The 23,693-nt window shown below is 37.4% G+C and overlaps 1 protein-coding gene across 5 annotated transcripts in view; it reads left to right on the plus strand.

The window, feature by feature from the left end:
• CDYL (chromodomain Y like) overlaps positions 1-23,693 on the plus strand; it is a 106,259-nt gene that overhangs the window by 25,899 nt on the left and 56,667 nt on the right. For 2 of the 5 annotated variants that reach the window (XM_064663411.1, XM_064663420.1), the window contains exons 2-3: positions 8,430-8,510; positions 21,804-22,470. The exons of 1 other annotated variant lie outside the window; for it this stretch is intronic. In XM_064663411.1, the coding sequence (XP_064519481.1) occupies positions 8,430-8,510; positions 21,804-22,470 (748 nt within the window). The remainder of the gene's footprint in view (positions 1-8,429; positions 8,511-21,803; positions 22,471-23,693) is intronic. 2 more of the 5 variants (XM_064663427.1, XM_064663435.1) reach the window with 1 other exon arrangement.

The following is a 23,693-nucleotide window of genomic DNA, read 5'->3' on the forward strand; positions in this document are numbered from 1 at the left end:
CTTCATATTAATACGTGAAAGAAACATTTGTTGATTCCTAGATCTGAAAATAGTTATCGGAATGAATCCTCATACACTGTACTTGGGGTTCCTCATGTTCCTTAGCATATTTCCCTGTTCATTTCCTAGATTTAAATAGCTGTCCCCAGCTGTTGTGCATTAGCAGATCCCCATTGCTAGTCTAAAAAATTGGCTGAAACTGTTCTTTAAATTTAGAATTTGGTCTGAGTTTAATTTAGCCAATGTTTACTACTATAACTTCTCTTTCTCTGGAGAGAGAGGCTCAGGCAGTGAAGTAATAACATTTAAGAGATATAGTAACTCTCGGGTAGCTGTAAGAAAACTGAATCTGAGGAATTAAAAGAAAATATTCTTGACAGAACATGAAAGTAACCATAACATGCTAAATAAGCAAATAAGATACAGATTAATATAAAATTCTGAATATCTGATGATATGACTAGGTGCATTTTAAGTAAGTATTTAACTTTATTGAAAAACCTACTTAAAATATGATACATCCATTAAGGGCTGAACTCTCTGTAACTTACCAAGGTACAGGAAACTACAGAAAAGTACAAAATACTGTGTATTTTTCTGCCAAAGAACTACATCACTGAGTCAGTCATGGCTAAGTAAACTTGAGTTTTAAGTACCTAATCCATTCGTAGCAGTAGTGGCAAGGTTTTTGTACATGCACAGATACCTTCTTCATTTAAGTTTATTCAACTGTCTCAATTAATTTAGTAACTTACTAAAAGCTAAGAAAATATTTTGTTTTTCAGAAATTAATGTCTTATATATTACTGTCTAAATAAAAGGATAGGTATGAGTTAATATGTTTCACTTCCAAAATCTTGAAGCATAAAAATAAATCCAGGTTTAGCTCACTGCTACTGATTATGTTCTCAAAATGATTTATAATAAAATCATGTTAAGTAAAAAAAAAACCAACAAAACAAAACAACAACCTCCCCCCAAAAAATCAAGTCTTTAAATGCATAACCTACTTTTATTTAAATAATACTAAAATAAATAATAAGAAAGGAAAGCTTTCTCACTGTAGTTAAATTTTAGTTTACATGCTAATAAAAATTCATGTAAGTTATCAATAAAAGCCTGAGTTTCCTTAATTATTTTAAGATTAAGAATGATGCATTTCTTGGCTGAATAAAAAAAAAAGCAGTTAAATCTTTTCACCCCTTTAACATCTCTTGAGTGATGTATTGTCCTGTTCAGAAAAACCTGCCAACTATGGTTAAAAGATAGTATTTATCATTTTGATTTAAGAATACCAACCAGTGAAAGTGGGCCTTTCCTTAAAACGTAGGATGCAGCTGCTGTTAAAATGTAAGATTCAAGCAAGTGGAAAACCTTGATGGAAAACAGGATTAAATCTGTGATGATCTTAAGTTTATTGGTTTGGGTTTTTTTTTCTTCCAATGAATCCATTCTGCTGCTCCCATGCCTCTGAGTCTATTCATTCTTGTTAAGGCACCTATCTGATGGAACGGGGAGGGGTATACGTGTAAAGAAGAACTGAACAAACTGAGTTATAAAGGATTTGTTCCCAAAATGTAATGAAAGAAAGAAACAAATCTGCACTCTGAATCTTTGGAAGCTGCACACAGGGTTGAAGAGGAGTGAAAAGATTGTTGAACTGAACTGGAGAAAGCAGCTCTTGCTAAATTGATTTGATTAATTCCCATTTTGTGTGTGTGTCCTGGGGAGTTAAAAAGAGTAGGAAAGAAGGTGGGAACAAAATTGAGTTAAAGTAAATTTGATTAGTGGATAGATGAAAAGAAGGATAGAGTGGGAAAAGTAAATTTAAAAAGCAGGTTGAGCAAGAGCTATCTGAACTTTGTTCTAGCCCATTTGCAGTACCTGAATCATTCTTTATTTTCTCCGTTAAATTTGGCTTTCTGTTTGGTGTGGTTTGGTTTATTTCTTATTCTCTGCTGCAATTGTTAGGTTGTGGGTTTTTTTTTTTTCTGATAACCAACAGTAAAAAAGCCCCACCAAACTCAATTCAAACTTATTTGAGAATGCTAATGTGAAGTTAAGGACTCACTAAAGTGTAGGATGACTCGTGAGTCACAAGACTCGTGGTCTGGAAATGCCCGCAATTACAGGGGGCTGGACCCGTATATCCAAACAATAGGAGATGGAAATGAGCAGCTTCCAGGTGCATTTCCATTGCAACTTTGAAGCTGAGCTGAGTGGGGACTCTCTTGAGTTTCCCTTTTCATCCTTCCCAAACTACGGTTTCCTGTCTTGTATCAGTGCTGCTGCTGAACTGATGAGACACTTCGGAGAGCTGGTGAGTTTTATACCAGGTCAGGGTACAGGGGGTAAAAAGTTCCCGAGTCTTCTCCCTCTGAGATCAGATGAACTCCAGTGTTACTCCCCAGGGACGGGTGTGAGACACCCCAGGATGGGAACAATGGAACTGCAACAGAAATACTTCAGTTTTAATAAAACTTGCCTCATGGGAGAGCCAGAGAAGTGGCGATGTGATGTGATGACCTTTTTTAAGGCTTTGGCTTTGTTTGCTGAATGGGTAGGAACGTTGCAATACTTAATTATGTGTTTAATCCTCTAAGGGCCCAGTTATTAGGAGGCAGTTGATTGTGGGGAGGAAGAGAGGGAAAGAGAAGAGGGAAGATAAAACTAGCCTGTAAGACATAGGTGTGTGTATGTTGTGACAGTGGGACAAAACGTTCCAAAGAATACAAGGAGGCTTTGGGCATTTTGGTATCTGTACAAGAACAGTTGTGATTGATCACTGAATGGTGCCGTTTCTTAAGAGTCATAAGGATTGTCACATGACATTAAGCAGAAGGGAGAATTTGCAATTCCCAGGAAGAGCTGTCTTTAGTGGGAACTATATCTGATGCTTGCAAAGGCCATCAAACCCAACAACAAGGTCTCTGAGCTGAACCCAGCTATCCTTTTTGAAGACCTTTTTCTCTGTTTTGTTTTCATCATCTAGTTATTGTCAAAGTTCTTAGTTTCACAGTAATTCAGAAAAACTTTCTGAAACCTGTTAGCTGACAGAGAGCAAAAAATAATTAAAGGAAAATAACCCAGTTATTCCCCGGAATTACTAGCTTTCCATTGATTAAGGTAATTAAAACGATTCTTCAGGAGCTGCAATATCTTTATAACTGATATAAGTGGTGGAGAAGGTACTAGTGAAATCACGACTGCCTGTTTTCGTTATTGTTTATAATTTACCTGCAATATAACAGCTTACCTATAAGCCTCTTTAGACCTTCATTCTGTTCCATCAGACCTAAATGGAACAGCTAAAATTAATGTTATGTTGGCATAAATTAGCACAAGTGTCACAAAACACTTGTGCTAATTTGCGATAGTGGATCAAGGGTTGGACTTGATGATCTCGGAGGTCCCTTCCAACCCAGCTGATTCTATGATTCTATGATTCTACGAAAAAGCAGTGAAGTTCTTTTCTTGTACCTGGCTGCTCCTTCCTGCCCTTTTGCATGGCAAAGCTTTTGAGCAATAGTGGCACAACATGATACCGGAGACAAAATTAAGTTTAATTTTTTGTTTATTGTGACATTTCAAAACTGGATCTGTTTCCCAGACTGGTTTCTGGTGAAGCTAAAAAGCCTGTGCTAATGTTGGGGGGATGGTCTAAAGAGCAGAGACTGTTAAAGTTGGCACCTGTGCCCATACTGAAAGAAATGTACCTCCTATCGTGATGTTAGACATCATTGTCTCACTTATGCTGGTATTTTTAACATATTCTTATGGAAATGTTGGGGGTTGTGTGGTTTTGTTTTAATTTAGAAGGCAAGGCTTTTGCACTATGGCAGGTCTCTGACACTGTTATCCTAGGTATGTGATTGCCTCAATATCACCTTGCTGTGGGATATGATTGAATTCCACTGAAGGTGTTAAGCACTGAGGCTGTAGCAGGCTGTGTATGTATGGAACATCTCACTTTTGTGTCTGAGTTAATCTGGATTTTACCTCTGTGGTGGCTTTCTGATCTTAAAGTGTTACATGTTTTCAAGGTCCTCTGCTTTGCCTGCCTTTGAAAGCTAATTAACCTTCAAACATCAGGGTCCTCATTGGAAGCGTTTCTGTGAAGAGCTAGATAAAACTTAGATTTTTCAACACAGGGAAATTCTGACAAACAGGATTTGTTTTGGTTTGAAGGGTTTGGGAGAAACCATATAGGTTAGGGGGGCTTTTGTCTTGGTAGAAGTCAACTGAAATTAACTTTTTAACAGTAGAAATTCTCATGTTGTCTTTTTTGGGAATAGTGAAGTTGGGCTGAATTTTGATCCTTCAACCTCCGTTTTACCACTATGGCATATCATTTTCAGAGTGTTGTCATTTAGGAACCTCCATATATTATTTACTCAAAGGAACCAAGATCTTTGGCCAAGTTATTTCTCCCAGAATGCACAGTTTTGTCTCCTTTATGCTTCCTGCACAGGCAAGTGGGAGGGCTGCCTGCATAATGTGGGGAAATTCATCGTGGGGACTTCAGGAGCTCCGAGGAGAGGCTATAATGTCAAATTGTCTAGGAAAAGGAAGTTAAATTGATTTTAAATTACATTAGGGAAGAATGCATTGAATTGCTTTAAATATCATGTTGAGGTATTCCAAACTTGTATCAGACAAAGAATGAAAAAGTGTCCTATGATTTTATTGAGTGGAGAAATAAAACTTTCAGAAGAATTGAAATTCCTCATGAAAACATCAATTTAATGAAAACAGTCTTACTGATAAGAAGATATTTCATTAGAAAAATTCCTTAAAACAGTTAAATTTAATAAGTAGTTATCTTTGTGTTGCCTGCATTTTCCAAACTGTCTCTGTAACCCTGATTCTAAAGTGTCACTGGTCTGAATGAAACAGAACATACGGTCTACTACTCCAGTTCGAGCACTTGATTGATCTGCTGGTGGCCTTAACTTTTCCTTAAAGCTTCTTTACCCTGCTATCAATGAAATGTTAATCCTCATCTTTATACTTGTTAAAAATACCAAGTAGCTTGTGATACAAGAGATGCTCTACTGCACTAGCCCAAAAATCCATCTAGGTAGTAGCAAACAAAATAATAAGATATCACAGAGCGACTCTTCTTTTGGCATGCCCTTGTTGTTACTGGGAAACTGTAATTTAAGAGCTTCCTGAGCTACAGTTTGCACTTAGTATTTAGTAATCTCAAATGGATCTATAGTTCCTAAATTTGTCTAGTCTCTCCACTATGCAATGAGGCAATATGTTCTGCAAGTTGGTTTTTGTTTTAATACTTTAATTTTTCACTAGGTATCTCCTGCTTGTTGTTGTTGTTTTTACAGGAAGTATAGGAAATATTTCCTATTCATTTTCTTATTCCTCATGTCATATACCTCTTAACTGAAGAGTCGATCTGTTTTTGTTTTCATTCTTTGAAAACTGATAGTTCTTGCTATTTGAGATCATCCAATCTCAAAAAAAGATGGAAAGACAACTGCACATGTGATGTGGATATTATTTAAGTTTATACCATGCAGGACTTTTGAAATTGAAGCAAACTTCAAAAATTTCATTAATTGTGTTTTGGGGTTTTCTAGGTGAGGAAAAGTTCTGATCCCCAGAGTTCAGGATTTTTGTATTTGTGATGAGTTGTTTAAGCAAAAACAACCCTGTGGCAGGTGGGAAGTAAAAAAAAAGATGGTGCTTTAGATTTGAGGGGAAGGTGGGGTGAACTAAAATAGTTGGACAAAGCATAAGAGAAAAGCACACTTAGAAGGCCACTGTTCCTCGTAGAGACCTGTCTAGAGGCTTTGAGATCTAAAGCTTGTTTTGGCAGAGGTTTCAGTTTTACATGTAGGGTAGTGTAGCTCATCTTGGCAATCCTGTCAAATATCAGGAGTTTCAAAAAACAGCCACTCAGAGTACCCTCTTTTCTAGGAAGTTGGACTGTAAAGTTATTGGCTTGTTGGTCCAGTCCCACCTGTATAAGACATGGGCATTTCTGTCCCATAGACACATAAATTTTAAGTACAGTCAGCAGAACTGTAATTTCCACTGTTAGTTTAGCAAAGTCTTGAAGGTTTTCTCTTTAATTCTGTATATTACCAATTTCATTCTTCAGAACTGGCTCCAAGCTCTTTGATAGAGAGAATCATAGCACTTTAATTTGGAAAGCTGTGAAGGTCTAAGAGAGAACCAGCAGGACTTACGTAGCAGTGTTTTAGGGCTTGAGGAGGCTGATTGAAAAAGTTACATTATGGCTGATGGTAGAAGAAAGCTTAGGCTGCTTCTAATACACACATTACACTCAGCAAAAGGACTGTTGCTCATAATGTTAAGCTAGGAAAGAAAAGGCAAAATAAATGAGTGCTTTAGCAGTGGTTAGTTTGTGACTGTATCTCTTCCATATCCTGCCATACACTAGTAGGCAGGAAAAATAGCAGCCTATAATAAGTTCAGGTGCTGGTAGGAGGAGGGTGTCTCTAAGGTGCGTGCACACTGATGCATACAGGATCAATTAGAAGAAATAAACCTCTTTCCCCCAGACTTCTTTTTTAAAGTGACATTTGATGTTTGTGTATAGTGGAAACTGAAATAAAGTGTCACATTCATCAGTAACTTTATCCTTTAGGATAAAGTCTGTTTCACTTCCCTTTTTCCTCACTTAAGTGAGATGTCACAGATGTATGGATGTTTCAAGAAGAATAATTTAATTCAGAAATTGGCATCTGAATATCTGGATTTAAAAAAAAAAAAGGGTTGACTTAAATGCTTTTCTAGTTTGGAAGTAGTCACGCATTGTTTTTCTTTGTGAAATGGAGTTCTCTGAATGAAAATTCCAATCTGGTCCTTGAATAATTATTTCTAAATATGAGATGACAAGTTAAAATGACATTGTGTCTGTAGACCAAAAAACCTTTTGCTTAACCCTTCTCATGTTTATGGTGGGAACTAATATAAATTCTTTGCAAATTTTTGTCTATTTGTTTTCTGGATTAGGATGGCTTCCTTCTGATTTATTCTCTGTTTTAGTTGTTAGAAAGCAAGACTTCTTGAAACATGCAGTCAAGATAAGGAATACACAGAAGAAGAAACAAGGCCCTAATCCTTTGTGTTGGCATCACATTGTTCTTGATTACTGTGAAAAGATTCATGTCATAAAACAAACGATTAAAGACTTGGTAGAAAAGCTTTTGAAGCTGAACTGACTTTTCATCCTTGTGTAATTGCAGCCATTTCAAAAACAAGGAGCAAAAGACAAATGCAGGAAAGAAATTGGAATATTTTAATTTATACACTTTCCAGTATTTTACAAAAAGTAATTAATTAGTCTTTAGGAATTCTTGATTAGGCATTTAATTATATTTGATACTTATATACAATTTTTAATTATTTTCATGCATATAAACTCAGTATTCAGTCTTTAAAGCAATCTCAAAAAATAATGCATTCCTTCAGGTAACTTCCTCATCTCTGATTTTTATTTTCAGGTTGAGGCACTCAGGGTTAAATTTCCTTTGGGTTCATGACAAACCCATATAAACCATTCTGCTACGGAACTACAGCAATTTTCACCATAATTCCACATTTTCATTATTCCAGAAAAACTTACCACTGCTGTATCTCCACTTCCTTTTTTCTTTCCTCTGCTCTGTCCCACTTGCATCATGTAAGGATATGATTACACAATAAACCAGCTGAAAGCCAAAACAGTTTGGATGTATTTAAGTTCAGGCAGATTGGATCACTAGTTTAATGCATAACATTGCTACTTTTTGGGAAAGGAAGGAATCAGCTGTATTTTTTACACTAACAGAGCCAAGTACTTCCAGATTCAACAGAATATGAAACAAAAGTGTTTGTTGTCATGCATTATAATTATGAAAACAAGGAAGGTGATTTTTTAAGACCTCATATCTTCCAGGGAAAAAACCCTAAATGTTACATTTCCCCAGAAATGATGTTTATACATTGCTAATATACCTTAAAAGAAAGAAAATATAAGAGGAAAGCACTTTTTAAAAGAAAAAAAAGTTGAAGGAGTTATTGTAGGATATTTAACTCCACCTAATGCTTAACTGTTTGATTTCAGATAAAAAAATCTATTTCCCATTGATGGCTTGACTAATCTCACACAGTACTGTGAAGAGCATAGCCATAAAATAAAAATATAAATCAGTGATATATATAGAATCATAGAATGGTTTTCATTGAAAGGGACCTTAAAGATCATCTAGTACTAATGCCACTGCCATGGGCAGAAATACCTTCCACTAGACCAGGTTGTGCAAAAACACATCCAGCCTGGCCTTGAATACTTCCAGGGATGGGGCATCCACAACTTCTCTGGGCAACCTGTTCCAGTGCCTCACCACCCTCACAGTAAAGAGTTTCTTCTGTATATCTAACCTAAATTTTTGCTCTTTCAGATTGAACCCATTGCTCCTTGTCCTATCACTACAGATCCTGATGAAGAGTCCCTCTCCAGCTTCCTTACAGGGCCCCTGCAGGTACTGGAAAGATACTGTGAGGTCCCTACTCAACCTTCTCTTCTCCAGGCTGAACTTTGTCAATGAAGACTGTGAAGGGTCTAGAGGGGAAACCGTGTGAAGAGGGCTGAGGTCTCACTTGGTCTGTTCAGCCTGGAGAAAAGGAGACTGAGGGGAGACCTTAGCAGAGTTGTACAACTTCCTCGTGAGGGGAAGAGGAGGGACAGGCACTAATCTCATCTCTGTGGTGGCCAGTGATAGGACCCAAGGGAATGGCCTGAAGTTGTACCAGGGGAGGTTTAGGTTGGATATTAGAAAAAGGTTCCTCACTCAGAGAGTGGTTGTATGCTGGAACAGGCTCCCCAGGGAAGTGGTCACAGCACCAACCTACCAGAGTTCAAGAAGTGTTTGGATGATACTCTCAGGCACATGGTGTGACTCTTGGGGCTGGTTCTGTGCAGGGCCAGGAGTTGAACTTTGATGATCCTTGTGAGTCCCTTCCAACTCAGGATATTCTATGATTCTGTGATAATTTTCTCAGCCTGTCTTCCTTTTCAACTTTGTGGCCCTCGTCTGAACTTGCTCCAACAGTTCCATGTCCTTATGTTGGGGGCCCCAGAACTGTACGCCATATTTCAGGTGGGGTCTCATGAGAATGTAGTAGAGGGGGAAAATCGCCTCCATCAACATTTTGACCACTCTCTTTTTGATGCAGCCGAGGATTCTGTTTGGCTTTCTGGGCTGTGAGCACACACTGCTGGCTCATGTTGAATTTTCATCAACCACCACCCCCAAGTCTTTCTCTGTAGGGCTGCTCTTAGTCACTTCTCTGTCCAACCTGTAGGTGTGCCTGGGATTGCCCTGATGCAGGTGTAGGACCTTGCACTTTGCTTTGTTGAACCTCATGAGGTTTGCATTGGCCCACCTCTCAAGTCTGTCCAGGTCCCTCTGGATGGCATCCCTGCCCTCCATGTGTCAACTGCACCACAGAGCTCGGTGTTGTCAGCAGACTTGCCAAGGGTGCACTTGATCCCACTGTCCATGTCGCTGACAAAGATGTTGGACAGTATTGGCCCCAGTACTGACTTCTGAGGGACACCACTCGTCACTGGTCTCCACTCGGACCATCGAGCCATTGACTGCAACTCTTTGCCTGCGGCCGTGCAGATAATTCTTTATCCATCCATATATCTGTAACTTGGTGACTGAATATTAATTATAAAAATAACAAGGAAAAAGTTGAATTTTTGTAGTAATGTGTGGAAGATGCAGTCTTATGAACTACATGACAAACTACAGCAGTTTGGACGTGGTTTACAGGAAATCCTTTTACACACTCATTAGTGTTTTGGATTGCTTCTATATTGGTGCATTTGTTTTAGAGATTAAATTCTGTTCTCTGGAGCACTGCTATAATGGTAACAATATGAATTAACTTAGTTTAATTTTTAGTACCTATAGAGGTAAGATGAAATCCTATGCTGAGTAGTACTATCTGTACTTTATAGTGCTAAAGTATTAAAAATTCTATCCAAAATGATCACAAAAGACCTTTTATATGCAAACATCTTTTTTTAAGGCATGCTTTAAAATATATTCAAGTTAATTATGACCTATTTCGAATTTACAGGTGATACTGGGCATTGCCAACAAATGACTAGATTAATTAGCAGCACCTGAAAAAAGGGAAAGTATCTGTTTTTAATGAAGTTTCTGAATTCAAAATGTTTTAAAAATGTGACTATTTCTATAAACAGATGGATTCTTCTCAGGGCATTTGCAACATAAATTCTTTGTAAGCAGTATAGGTATGCAGTAACAATGCTAAGCATTATAGGGAAAAAGGAACTTCACATGTCCTTCCAGCCAAATTTGAAAGAAAGCAAAACATGCTTCTAAATTTCAGTGTTTATGTAACTGTGCTATGATAAAATAGGTATGATGCCATATTCATAGAATTTGGACTCTTGCTTCTAAATAAATTATTTCTATTTTGTGGAAGTGGGTGGGGGTGGTGGTTACCAAGGTTAGAAGTTTGGAAGACTAACCTTGGCTGAGCATTCCCTGAATTGGAATGCGGACTTCTTTGTGCAAAGAAACTGACTGGCATTACTTCTGTAGGAAAGAAGTTCTGTGGGGCGATAGCTGTTTCTGAAGGGTAGTTCCCCACTGTTGACACTGGCCTGTGATGACCACTTCTCAGTGCAGGCAATCCGTGAATAATGCTTATATTGCAATGTGAGGATAATTTCATGTGAATTTTTACCTTCTTTTTGTGGCATTACTGTGGATATCAGTTTTTTTCAGTGGAGAAAGGGCAGTAATGCTAAGGTGTTGTATGCGAAAAACAGCTCTTAAGTGAAAGTGTCCATGATTACAGTGCGTATTTAAACTGACCTCAAATATGAAAGGACATAGTGAAGGGGAAGATAGAAGCCAGTGTATTACATGCTTAAGTCTTGATTCTCCATGCACACAAATTAGTGAATTTGTCTATTTCATAAACAAAGAGGCGAGTCAGTCACTTATTCTCTACACCCTATACAGTATAGAAATAATAATTTGAAATTTATCAGTGAAGTAGTACATATAAATAAGGAAAAAGAAAGATTTTGGCCTAACTTAAAAACACTTACTATATAAAAAACCCACCTTTTTGTGAACAGTTTCTCTGCCACAAACAGCTGCATAGATTGAAGTGAACGCAGTGATTTTTATTTTTTTTAAATAGTGTTATTTTGCAGAGTATTCTACAAATTACTTCAGTGTTGAAACTAGAGAAATGAGTAAGGATTTAATATGCCATTATAGTGTAAAATTTTGAGGAAAATAAGCCTCAAGGCATTATTTGGAGAGCAAACTATGATGTGGGATTAGGAAAAGCACTGCAAATAACAGTATCAGATTCACACAGGGACAGAGGAAAAGGAGTAAAAAGCAACTGAAAGTGAAGGAGATACATGAGATGATTTTATTGTTTCCTCAAACCCAAATTGAGTTCATTGGGTGAGTAAGGGTGCACCAAAAGCCAATACAGTATCCATATCTGGTGCAAAATACAGAAATATATGTTCTTCCTTTTCAAAAAGCACATGGTAGTTTACTTACAGTATTTTTGTAGTAATAGTAGACAGTTGCCAGATTATTTTATATGACATCTGTGCAGAGGGAAAGACTGGAATGCAGATAGAGAAGGACATTTGTGCTTGTAGAAGGTAACTCTTAGTTCCTTTGTTCTTGAGGAGGGACTGTAGCAAGTGGTAGTGCTGTGCCATTTCTGCCTAAATGGAGATTTCAGCTGTGGTTCCTTTTAGCCAATGTTGAGGTGATGCTTTCTGGTCAAAAATAGTGTTCCAGAAGAAGTGGTTTGAGTAACAAATAGCTTTATTTTATTTTATTTTATTTTATTACCCAATTCTGGAAACTGCATGTATTTCTCCTTATCCTAGTTCATTTCAGAGATAGGAAAAAGAAGATGCTTATGAAGAAGGTTTTTATATCTATATTACTTCAGAAATTCATGTTAACCATGTAATAGAGGTTTCTGCTATGCAGCTTTTTGAAAGAATCTAAATTATTAAAAAATTAATTTTATTACCTCAACACAAGCTGCTGTTAACGAAGATGCCATTTTCCAAGCCTAAAATGCTTTGCTTTTTGTGCTGTTTGTTGTCCTTGGCAAAGCATGAAGGATTTTGAAATGGGACCACATGTTTTATCAACCAACATCAAGGTAATCAGATTAATACCTAGTGTCTGTTACTTTTAGTATGCACATATAAACCAACATTGGATAGGATCAGTAAGTAAATGGAGCTTAAGACAATGCATATTTTCAAAAGACAATAAAAAACAGTCTTAGTCATCAGTCCCTTTGATTCAGGACTTTTAATATCAATGAGTAATTAGTGACTCAATATCAATTGAGTAATTAGTGACTTGATGTTGAAATGTATGTATCATGCCTAAAGCATTAGATGCATTTCAGGAAAATTGTAATTATTGGAAATATGTTTTCATGCAAATTACACAAACAGAGGTATATGTATGTTAAAACCAGCGATACAAAGTAGGTTAGTTTTATTTCTGATTTACATGTTTGGAGGATGAAGCTTAGGAACTCCTTAAAGTTACAAATATTAGTGAAATAAGAAAGTCATTTGAACACATACCGTATTGCAAAACTTGTCCTAGTCATGTGCAATGCGCAGGCGTGGTAAAAAGCTATTAAGTGCAAAGATCATGAACTTATTTGTATGTACTCTGAGTCTTTTTTTATTTTGTTAGGAAGGTACACACTGGATGAACATTGTAGAACTTCCGTGGTTTTAGAAATAAACTTTAAAACCTTGGTAGTTGCAAGAATCTTTGACAAGCAGAGTTACCAGCAATCCCACATCTCCCAAGAAAATGGCAGAGTGGAGTCATGGAAGCTGCAGTGGTATTAAATAGGAAGCAAGTTTAGGTTCAGACTAAAAGGTGGGGAGATGGAGGCACTTGAGACCCAAAACAGAAAAATACCTTTTTCCATCTGGAAAAATAGTTTGTCTACTAATAAATCCCATAAAGAAACAAGGTGTCAGAACTAAGAGGCAGCTGTGCAAGCATTGAGGTTGATTAATTAGGGGGAAATTCCATATCACCAGCTTTTCTAGCTGGGGTTAGATCAAGTATTGAGAGAAGTCGTATTAAAGGCAGAGCAACCAGGGACCTGTGCTCATACAGCACATTCTTCTAGGACATGTTGGAATTGAGGTAAGGAATACAGAAGGAGCCAGCAAATGGTGTTGCTCTTAACTATGTGGAATTGTTTAGTGTGTTTCTATTTGAAAACAAAAATGTAGTCCTGGTCTTATATCCAGAAGCTTAATTTCTTACTGAAATAAACTTTCAGCGGAAGGGTGAGAGGAGCCAGGTAGGAGGCCATAAGTGCATATCGTGCCTTCCCAGATGCAGTGATTCCAGAGAAAGCCTGTCACTACTGTATTTAGAACTAGAATCCCAGGACCCCTAGAAGAAAAAAGGAAGAAGAGACTGCTACTGAGTAAGCTTCTAAGAGCTGAGCTCTGTGTCCCTTCTTACTGAGGTTTGGTCAGGTGATCTACAGTAGCAGACCTGTCACTGTTGCTTCTGCAAGCAGTAGGCTGCTGAAAAGCCTTGTTTGGTGTTGGTAGTTGAAAGTTTTATTGTAGAATTAATTGAAATTTGATAAATTGACTACAGCATACCAAGTTCACTCTGCGACTGTCTTGTGATTTTTATACTCCTCTTTCTTGTTACAGTTCCTGTTTCTGAAGTTTGCTTAGCTGTGACAAAGTGTTCTTTAACATTTCAACTGCAGTTTTGTTGTGACCTACTCTGTCCTTAAGATATTCTTTTTAGATAAAATATTTTGAATCTTTATCGGTCACTTGTCTTTATAGAGTCTTTGTTCTTGAGCAGTATTGAAGGTCCAGTTTCTCCTGCTTTGAAAGAAAGTCTGTAGTCTTGATGCTTACTATTGACAAATTCTTCATCTGCTACTCTGTATTAATCTACCTGAAGGATAAAGTGACAATGTTTCTGTTGGCCTTATCCTGTAAGTAAATAGTTGTCAAGCTGTTGAAGCTCTTAACAGCTTCTTGTTGTGAGGCAGCTTTAGACAATGGCTACATTTTCCCAAATTAGCATGCCCAAAATACGGTCATCTTTGGGTGAGAGTTTTTCCTTTCATGTTGCCAGAGTTGCCAATAATAAATAAGCATTTTGGTTTTCTATGTTTCTTCTTTGGCAAAGTGTTGGCAGCACCAAGCTTGGGACCTTCACTTTTCATGACTGCAGTGGAGAGATACAAGCAACAGAATTTGGCAAGTGCAGACAAAATATTTACCTCTGAGAAAAAAATATTGAGGATTTTTTTTCCTGAGATATAGCTTTTACAAATGAATTGAAGATGGGAACAATTTCCTTTGGCATTCTATAGTGGATGATGCTGAAATCTTGTAGTAACTGGCAATGAGAAAATTTTTAAAAACTTAATAACACAGTAATACTAATGTAATAGCTTTGACTGCCAAAAATGCATGTCCTAAATCCAATGCTAGTGGTTTTTAATAGTTTCTTCTGATCAGGGCCATTTCCATTTAAGGTGATAAGCCTATTTGATTCTACTTGTTCTTATTTCAAAAGGAGAAAAACAGTGCATGTTTGGTAAGAATACATTGTTGCAGGTGTTTGTTTATATTGTATTTGTACAGATATTAACAGGTTTGCATGTACTTTCATTCTGCTTTTGTGCAAAATAGAAAATGTATGTCTGTCTTACCTTATGGTAGATAAAAGGTTAGAGCTGTTGTGAACGGTGAGTTGATGAGAGTAAGATTTTCTAACCATTCTTGCAATAGTTACATAACTATAATTAGGGTAAAGCAGTCGATAAATTCTGCAGCAGGTTGTAACTTCCATTGCAAGTGTTGTAATTATTTCTATATAAATTGTATCTGGAAAGATCTGTGATGCTGACATTTTAGCATCAGTCATCAGTGGTGACTTGTGAGAAAGTAAAATCTCAGGCAAACTGTTTGCCTAGGGAGTTAATTCTCTAAAGCAAAGTGACTGTGTCACAGGTCCTCCCTCCACACTCACTTCCCTAATGTCCTCTGTGGAGAAGGCTTCTTACAATGATTTTTTTTCTGCTTGTGATCTGTATCTTTTAATAGATCATAAATGAGTTGCACATACAGTGATACTGTTTTTTTAATGTAGGTACAAGGTATAAAACTTTCTGAAGTGCCTTTTCAGGAGCTGGCTGTGCAGCCAGGCATGGCATGCACCATAGCTGTGATTCCCTGGAATCACTGGCGTTGATGAGAATGCAGTAATTAAATTATTTTGTGTATTGTCTTTGTTTAGACCATGGAAGGGTATAAATCTTAAAGTTGATAATAAATAATGAGCTTGACTGAGACGATTGTGATTTTATAGGCAACTTGATTAGAAATTTATACAGAGGGTAAATTAAAAAGTGAATTATGACCTGCAGGGCAATATATTAATTGAATGTTGTGGATAGCCACAAAGTTAGCTCTTGCATGACTTGTGTCCAGGAATCCTAAAAGAATGGATAGTCTTTGACTGAAATAGAGCTTGTGAAAGAGAAAAATCTTAATATTTGTTTTAGCATAGCTATTTAATTTTTGAAAGGGGGGTTGAGGTATGGAGTTCTCTTTATTGCACGGCTAGCATGAAGGACTGCAGGAAGTGTATTATTAGCCCTTTATGGGACTCCTGCTCATAGACATGAATGTGTTCCAACCTCACTGCACACACTGCTTCCTCAAAAGGAGGTTGGGAGTGGCTGTGGGTTGTGAAGCGATGATCCTGTATGAGCTCATCCTGCTGGTCCCGACTGCCCAAAAACAGTCGAGTGGGTGAACTTTGTATTGGCAGGCTTTGGGCCGGATCAGGTATCATCCCTCATCCCAGAGCTGACACGAAACTAACACAAAGCTGTATCATCTGCTGTAGCTAATTTGACAGAAAGGCAATAATCTGTCCACATCTGATCCGCATTTATTTTGTACAGCTCTGGCTTCCAGAGCAATGTATATATAATACAGCCGTCATGATGGCCAGAGAGTCCTGTACTGTACAGACACTCTGGTCAGTCATGCCATAAGGATGCAGCAGCTCAGTTTACAACAATTCATCGACTGTTAATCCAATCAGTCTGTTCTGCTAATCAAATCAGTCAGCTCCAGGAGCATGTGGTGGGAGGCTTACATGTTCACTCCCAGGCTAGCCTGAATGGAGCAACATGGAACTGCAGTGAAGATGAACTCTTGGATTTATATGATATCCTAATGTAATTTTTTAGTGATTCCATTTGAACTAGAACTATACAATACTATGATTTTGATATTCTAAATATATGTACTAAGCTGTTTTTAAAATTTACCTGCTGGTGCTAACTGCAGTGAGAAATACTCTGACCTGGCCTTAAGTCATACTATTGGAAATTATGTATTTTCTAATAAAATATGTACGTTGAAGATTTCAGTGCACATTTTACAGACCTTCAAGTGTATTTTGATATCCTCATCACATGTGTTTTTGAATAACTGTCTTCCTAAAACTACTTTCTCCTTTAAGAAAAGCTTAGTACTTAATGGTTTTTATGTTGTATGCTGCTATATATGAGTTTCCTTTTTAATGTAGAATGCATTTATTTTATTTACAATAAGTATTAGAATACTGCTTATCATTGACTTTTTCAAGATTTTAATAAATAGAAGATATAATCACTCATAAACATTGCTGATTGCTTATGGATGATCATTTAGGTCCCATTTGTATGTGGAAGAGTTTCCAATTTAAGCAAGGATGATTGTTCGCTTGTAGAACATACATGTGTGTAACATAAGGCTTGCATGCATTCTAGCTTCTGTCTCTAACTGGGGGAGTGACTACAGCAGTAATTTGGCTCAAGTGGAGAAAATCAGTAGAGTGAAGCAGTTGGTGCTGTGACCCTCACCTCTACATATTCTGCTGTGCAGCACTTTTATTTTGGACTAGATTTAGTGGAGCCTCTCAGGATCAAATATCGGTGCTACTATGTGTGTTGAAACTGTTCAGAGCTGTTATTTGCTTGGATCTGTGTGTCCCCTTAGGGGTTGAAGCATGACAGATAACACCATTACACTCGTACATTTCCACTTCCAGTTTATATTTCTCCATAAAGGATCCACATCATAGGTACCAAAACTGGTCTGTGAAACCATTGCACAGTGAGCAGAATAGTGCAGAGGAGAAAAGGATTTGCTTCTGAATTGCACTTTTGCTCTGAAGCAAAACGCTAGTGTAAACATAACGTTCAGCTAACAGAACAAGGACTTCTATAGTTTACAGACAACAGATAAAGTCAAATAGATTGTATTCTACTAACTTTAAATTAATTTAGCCTGACATGAATGTGAGGACAGAAAGGAACATAATGGGAATGCAAAAAGGATTTATTATAAACAAGACAGTGCTCATTGAATATTTACATGCCCAAGTAGGTTTATTTTGCTCATTCTGGTTTTTGTTGCTCCCCACACCTGTACCTTTAGTTTAATCTCTTTAAATGTTTTGTTAAATTAAAGCATGATCTTTTTATATATATAACATACTTATGTATATACACACACAAACACAGAGAGCATTACACAGAGAGTTTACAAATGTGCCCAAATTATAATGCTTTAAATTGAGAACGTTCTTTTGAATTTCTTGCTTACTTTTATTGACCTGAACTAAAGATCTTTCATCAGGCATTAAGGATGGGTGTCCTTTTTCTGACAAAGAGGTTACTGGACCTGTCCAGCTCATAGGTGTTTGTTGTCCTCTGCTGAAAGGTGCAGTCCTCTTAGATGTGTCAGAACATACCGCAAAAGCAGCTGCTCTCCAAACCAGTTATTTCAGGATGCCTACATTAGCTCAGGTATTCTTAATATCTAAACCAGGTCACTTTGACAGAACTACATTAGGGAATAATTACAGAAGTTGTGCTGTGACAGATGGGGAGGAGCTGTTGTCTCTGAGCACAGGACAGGGAGGAGGAGTTGCAGTGTTGACATTTCCACCTGGTGCAGCTGTAGTCAGACAGCAGTTTAACCTGCAAGCTTATCTTGTTCTTGTCTGTTTGTTTGGGGGTTTTTTGTAGCGTAAATGCAGTATATTTTGCTAATAAAAGCTATTAAAATCCTCGGGGAGAGGAAGCAAGCACAAACCAATTTCGCCACATTTATGGAAGGAAGCGATATTTACCATCTCAGCTACAGTTGTGGTGTGTGGGATTATAATTTGTGCATTTCACCCTTGTTGGATTGTACTTCTGAGCAGCTCATTGTTTTTCTGTCAGTTTTTCTGCTGGCTAAGTTTTTGAGTGTCATTGATCAGTATCGCCCAGGTGGGGAAAGTAACAACTTAGTATGCTAAAATAAACTGGGAAATGTTACTTTTTTGCCACCCAGATAGTTTGCCTGATAACTTTCCCTCACACCTGTTTTATATTTTCTTTTTTTATATAATTTTCCATTTTGTTTTGATTCTTCTTCAACACTTGAAAACTAACAATGGATGGCAAATCCTGCAGTACAGAACCTTTTAATTACTAAAAATAAATATTGTCCCATGGCAGAAGGCATGGAATACTGTAGAAATGGTAGTTGTCACCAGTTGTTGCCAGCATTTCTGGTGTGATTATGGCAAAGGATGTGGTCTTGCTCTTCTCCCGTTGGTTAGGGACACTCTGCCAGGTTCTAACTCTCTGAACTAACTTGGCATAAGATAAGCTCAGCTCCAGGGCAGCAATAACAGGGAGAAACAATACTGCCTGTGTGGATGCTGCCTAGCTGTTCCAACAGGGTAGCCATATCATCAAAGCACACCAAGACTGATGTGTCAGGAAGTAGGAATGTAGATGTTTTTACCCACCCAGTTACAATCTCTTTTTTCATTTTAATATTCGGGTGTAAATCATTGGTATCTTCTAACATCAGACTTCGAGGTGTCTTGCGTTGTATTTCATGTCAAATCACCACTGTAAAGCAAAGGAGAAATGGATGACTTGGACAAGCTTTCTTTTTCAGTAGAAGAGAGGCACAAGTTTGTAGTCCTTGTTTTTAGCATGAAACAGTTTAAATAAACCACTAGTTCAGGATGGATATTCCTATTCTTGTTCTATACTCAAGCTCTGTGTGTATTTTGTAAGCATTCCAGTTTTCTGCTCCCAAATCTGGATGAGAAACACTTATGTAGCTGTTACCATCAGCAAAAGTATTGAGGCAGAATATTCCTGAGCAGTTTTTCAAGTCCTTCTAGGGGAGTCAGACTAATCAAACGAAAACAATCCAAAGAGTCCCTCAGTAAAGCTCTGAAGCTGCATGATAAATTGCATATCACAGATTAATTGCTATATTTTTTGTGTTATAAATAAAATAAAAAATGTATTCAAGAAGAAATAAAGGGTTAGGAGAAAAACCTTTTAATCAAGAAGAGCAATGACAAAATAGGTTTTGTTGCAGGCTTGGACAATACAGCTAAATATAACGGTTTTCTTTATGCATTTCTGTTTGCTCCATAAATCATCAGGTTAAGAATGGATTTTTGCATCTCCTGTTCTAGAGTTCATCTGTTATCTCGGCAAGGTGTCTGGTTTTTTGGACGAGAGGGATGGCTTCCTGCTTGAAAAGGGCATGCCCTTAATGGGTGGCCTTTCACTATTGAAAGACTGTAGCAGAACTTTGTGCCCAGTAATTGATGCTGTTTGTTACAAAGATTTCCTGTTAGAAAATAAAATTACCTTGCTAGTAGTAGAGATCTTTCTCTGAGAATTGTGTTTTTAAAATCTATTTTAGAAGGTCGAGAGAGGCAGAGAGGATAAGCAAGACTATAGCAGTAACTGCTTTTTTGACAAGATATGAAGTTTGATTCATGAGTTTGGTTTTAGTTTTTAATTTAACATTTCTGGCTTAGTACTTGAAGGTCTTTTTACTCAATCTCCACTAAAAAAATTTTGAAGGCATATTTCTCTACGGTATCTTTCTTATTTGGAGTTGTGTTTTCTTCTAAGATGTTCTGAAGTAGTTAATGGAAAAAACAAGTTTCCTTTTTCTAAATGCATATTTTTTTAAGTGCAGTAACTTTACTAAAAAGTTAAAGAACTACAATAAAAATAGTTTTAAGGTATTTTAAGATTTTAAATAAACTTTGGACAATTTGTATTGCATTTCTCTCTATAAAAATATATTCAGCTCTTCAGGTCATAAAGAAGGCTAAGGTAGAGCTAGTTTGTGTTTGATTTTTATTTGCATGTTGTTGATTTGGTTGAGTTTTTTAAGACCTGTGCAAACAGAGCTGTGCAACATCCTAATGACGGGACAGCATAGTAGAACACCTGCAAGTAGTCACATGCAGTTGTTGGGTATGTCCCTATATTGCTGATGAGATTATAGTAATAGTAGTCATTTAACCTCACTGTTGAAAACCAGGGAGTACATTATGCTAGCATGCCACATGCCAATTGAGGTGCACTCTTAAGAGAATCTGTTGTCAGCAGTGATGTGACTTGGTAATGAATCACATACCGTTTATATGTGCACCACACATAGTTGTATTTTCCTTCCATCCTTCTAAACTGTTCTGTAGACATTCCATTTCATTAATACCACTGCAGTAAATGTTACTGTTTCTTCAGAGCTTCTTCTAGGTACGTGTAATCTTGGCTTCTGTGCATTGTCTTTGTTCAGGAAGGGCTGGGAATTAAGTTAATAAGTGATAGTCTCAAATTCTGCCTTTTTTTTTTCTTCGTTTTTAATACCAAAAAGAAGAGAGAGATGGGTAAGAAAGCTGTATTGGTCCCATAACTGAAATGAAGTGGGATGGCGGATTTACCAGAAGAATCAGCCTGGGTAGGAAAAAGGAAATAAAAAGAAGAAATCCTAGAGACTAGCCTTGCATTTATCTCTCTTTTATGATAAAAGAATTTCCTTTCTGGAGGATTAGCGTGATTGGCATGAGTTTTGGTCCGAGGCATGAGCCTCTGTCCTTGCAGCTGCTGCTGTCTGCCCTGTCTGCTTTACCCCAGTGCCTGAATTCCTCCAGCCTGTGGGTCCCACATGCAGTTGTAGCATGTGCATACTTAATACTTACGACATAAATATCATCTCTATTTGCAGATAAGTGAGGCATGGTAATTTGTTCAAGTATGTGTATCAAAAACTCTGGCCAAAATGTTCTCTGTTCTCACAAAAAGCCTCTAAAAAAAAAAATCTTCTTGCCCCAATTCCTGAGCTATTCTATGTTGTCCCTGGTAGCTAAAGGATAGCTCACTGTAAGTAAGAGATTCTCACATATGCCTTATGCTAGACAAGCAAATTATTCAAACAATATCAAATTGATAAGTTTTGTAGGGTAAACACACTGTATTTATACAGCATATTTAAACATGACCTCTGTATTCAGAGAGGGAAATCCTATCCCCATTGAAGTTGGTTCAAGAGCTTCACTGGGGCCAGTGCTGATTGTCAGTTTTAATATGTCATATTCAGATTCTTGTGCATGCAAAATACTTAGTGAAGAACAATTTTGGTATTCTAGAACATGTTTTTGAGATGAAAGTAACAATCTGAAGCTTAAAGAGAGGAGTGTCCAGTCAGCAGTGAAAGACTGTAAGCTATGGAGCTACAAGAATATTTTAAAATCTGTCTACACTTAAAAAGTTATTTGCATGCAAGTTACTCCCTTGAGTTGTATATCTGTCCATGTCTAATGTTTAATTTTCCTTTTTAACAGGTAGAGAGAATTGTTGACAAGAGGAAAAACAAGAAGGGAAAACCAGAGTATTTGGTGCGATGGAAAGGATACGACAGTGACGATGATACTTGGGAGCCAGAACAGCACCTTGTTAATTGTGAGGAATATATACATGAATTTAACAGACGCCACAATGAAAAGCAGAAAGAAAGCACATTAACCAGGACAAACAGGACCTCTCCAAATAATGCCCGAAAACAAATTTCTAGATCTACCAATAGTTCTTTTTCAAAGACATCTTCTAAATCTTTAGTTATGAGTAAAGAACATGAGTCAAAAAATAATCAACTTTTTTCTGCTGCACAGAAGTTCCGGAAAAACAATTCACCATCTCTTTCTGGACGGAAAAATATGGACCTTGCAAAATCAGGTATTAAAATCCTAGTGCCCAAAAGTCCAATTAAGAGTCGGACAACAGTTGATGGCTTCCAGAATGAAAGCCCGGATAAAATGGACCATATAGAGCAGGATCAAGACGACTCTGTAGCACCAGAAGTAGCAGCAGAAAAACCGGTGGGAGCTTTATTAGGACCTGGTGCAGAGCGTGCTAGAATGGGGAGCCGACCAAGGATACATCCATTAGTGCCACAATTGCCAGTGCCAGTAACAGCCACAATTGCATCAGCATTAACAATAAATGGAAAAGGTAGGTGTGTGAGTTGGTCGGTTTTGTGTTGGTTTGTCATTTGACTGGGGGTTTTTTTGCTGCTGAGATGCAAACAAATTACCCACTCTATTTCAGCCATGTTAAGTCTGGAGAACTTCACAACTTTATTTTACATAACTATATGACTACAAAGCCATTTCGAATTTTACCAGCTTTTGGTTTCCTCACAGAGACTCATTGGTATTTGTGTTTTCAGAATCACCATAAGATACATCTGTGTTTGCCTTGACGTTGTGTGGTACACCTATTTAGTGTACCATTTCCAGAGATTACATCATTGCTTTAAGTTTATTAAAGTAGGTCAAATTTGGTATGAATATTAGAAACTTTAATTATGGGAACAGATGAATGGTGTGAGCAGGAATTTTTCATAGCAGTTTACATATCTATTTTGCTATTAATATTACCTGGAAAAAAACCTGTGAGAATGATGTTGCTTAAAAAAAAACGGCTGATAAGCTTTGTTTCAGTGAACATTTGAGCCAGTTGTGAAGATACATATGCCTCCTGCCTGGTTTGACATCTGTCTTCATTATATTTTATCAATATTTTGTTGTTTATACCTCATTTGATATTGGGCGCTTATTTAGGAGTGATGCCTGGCTTGCTAATATCTTAGTAGATGACAATTAATTCAATTTGTGCTGTAAAATTTGTGATACCAAAGAAACCCAAACTGCTTTTCTGGGAGGAAGCTGTTCATTTCCCCATCCAGCTGAGACCCTTGTTTAGAACATGTTCCTCATTCTTATGCCCCAAACCTTTGTTCTTCCCTGACAGACCCAGGTAGTTGTGTAGTCACAAGTGTTCTTGTAAGCATGCTTTTAAGGCTAAATTTTCAAGTTAAAATTTGCAAGTAAATACTGCATCCTCAAATAAAATGCAGTGGGTAAGATCTGCAAGTATGCTATTGATGACAGCTTGCTGGAAAAATTGCCTGAAATTTTTCAAGGACCGGGCCTGCCAAAAAACACACTTAGATACACTATATAGGGAGAAAAATGTGCTGAAGACTTTGGGAGTGTTTGTATTGGTACCCCACTGTTGTTTGCTTTGAAATATTTTGAAAAAGTAGCTGGAGCAGGAAAGGTTGGAAAGCGGTGGACAAGGGAGGAGTATACTTCTGGAGCTGTGGTGTCAGGTCATGGACCAACCCATTTTGCTGCAGATGAACTAGGTAACCATGGTAATGGACACACAGA

The sequence above is a fragment of the Pseudopipra pipra genome, chromosome 1, assembly GCF_036250125.1.
Source record: "Pseudopipra pipra isolate bDixPip1 chromosome 1, bDixPip1.hap1, whole genome shotgun sequence".
NCBI lineage: Eukaryota > Metazoa > Chordata > Aves > Passeriformes > Pipridae > Pseudopipra > Pseudopipra pipra.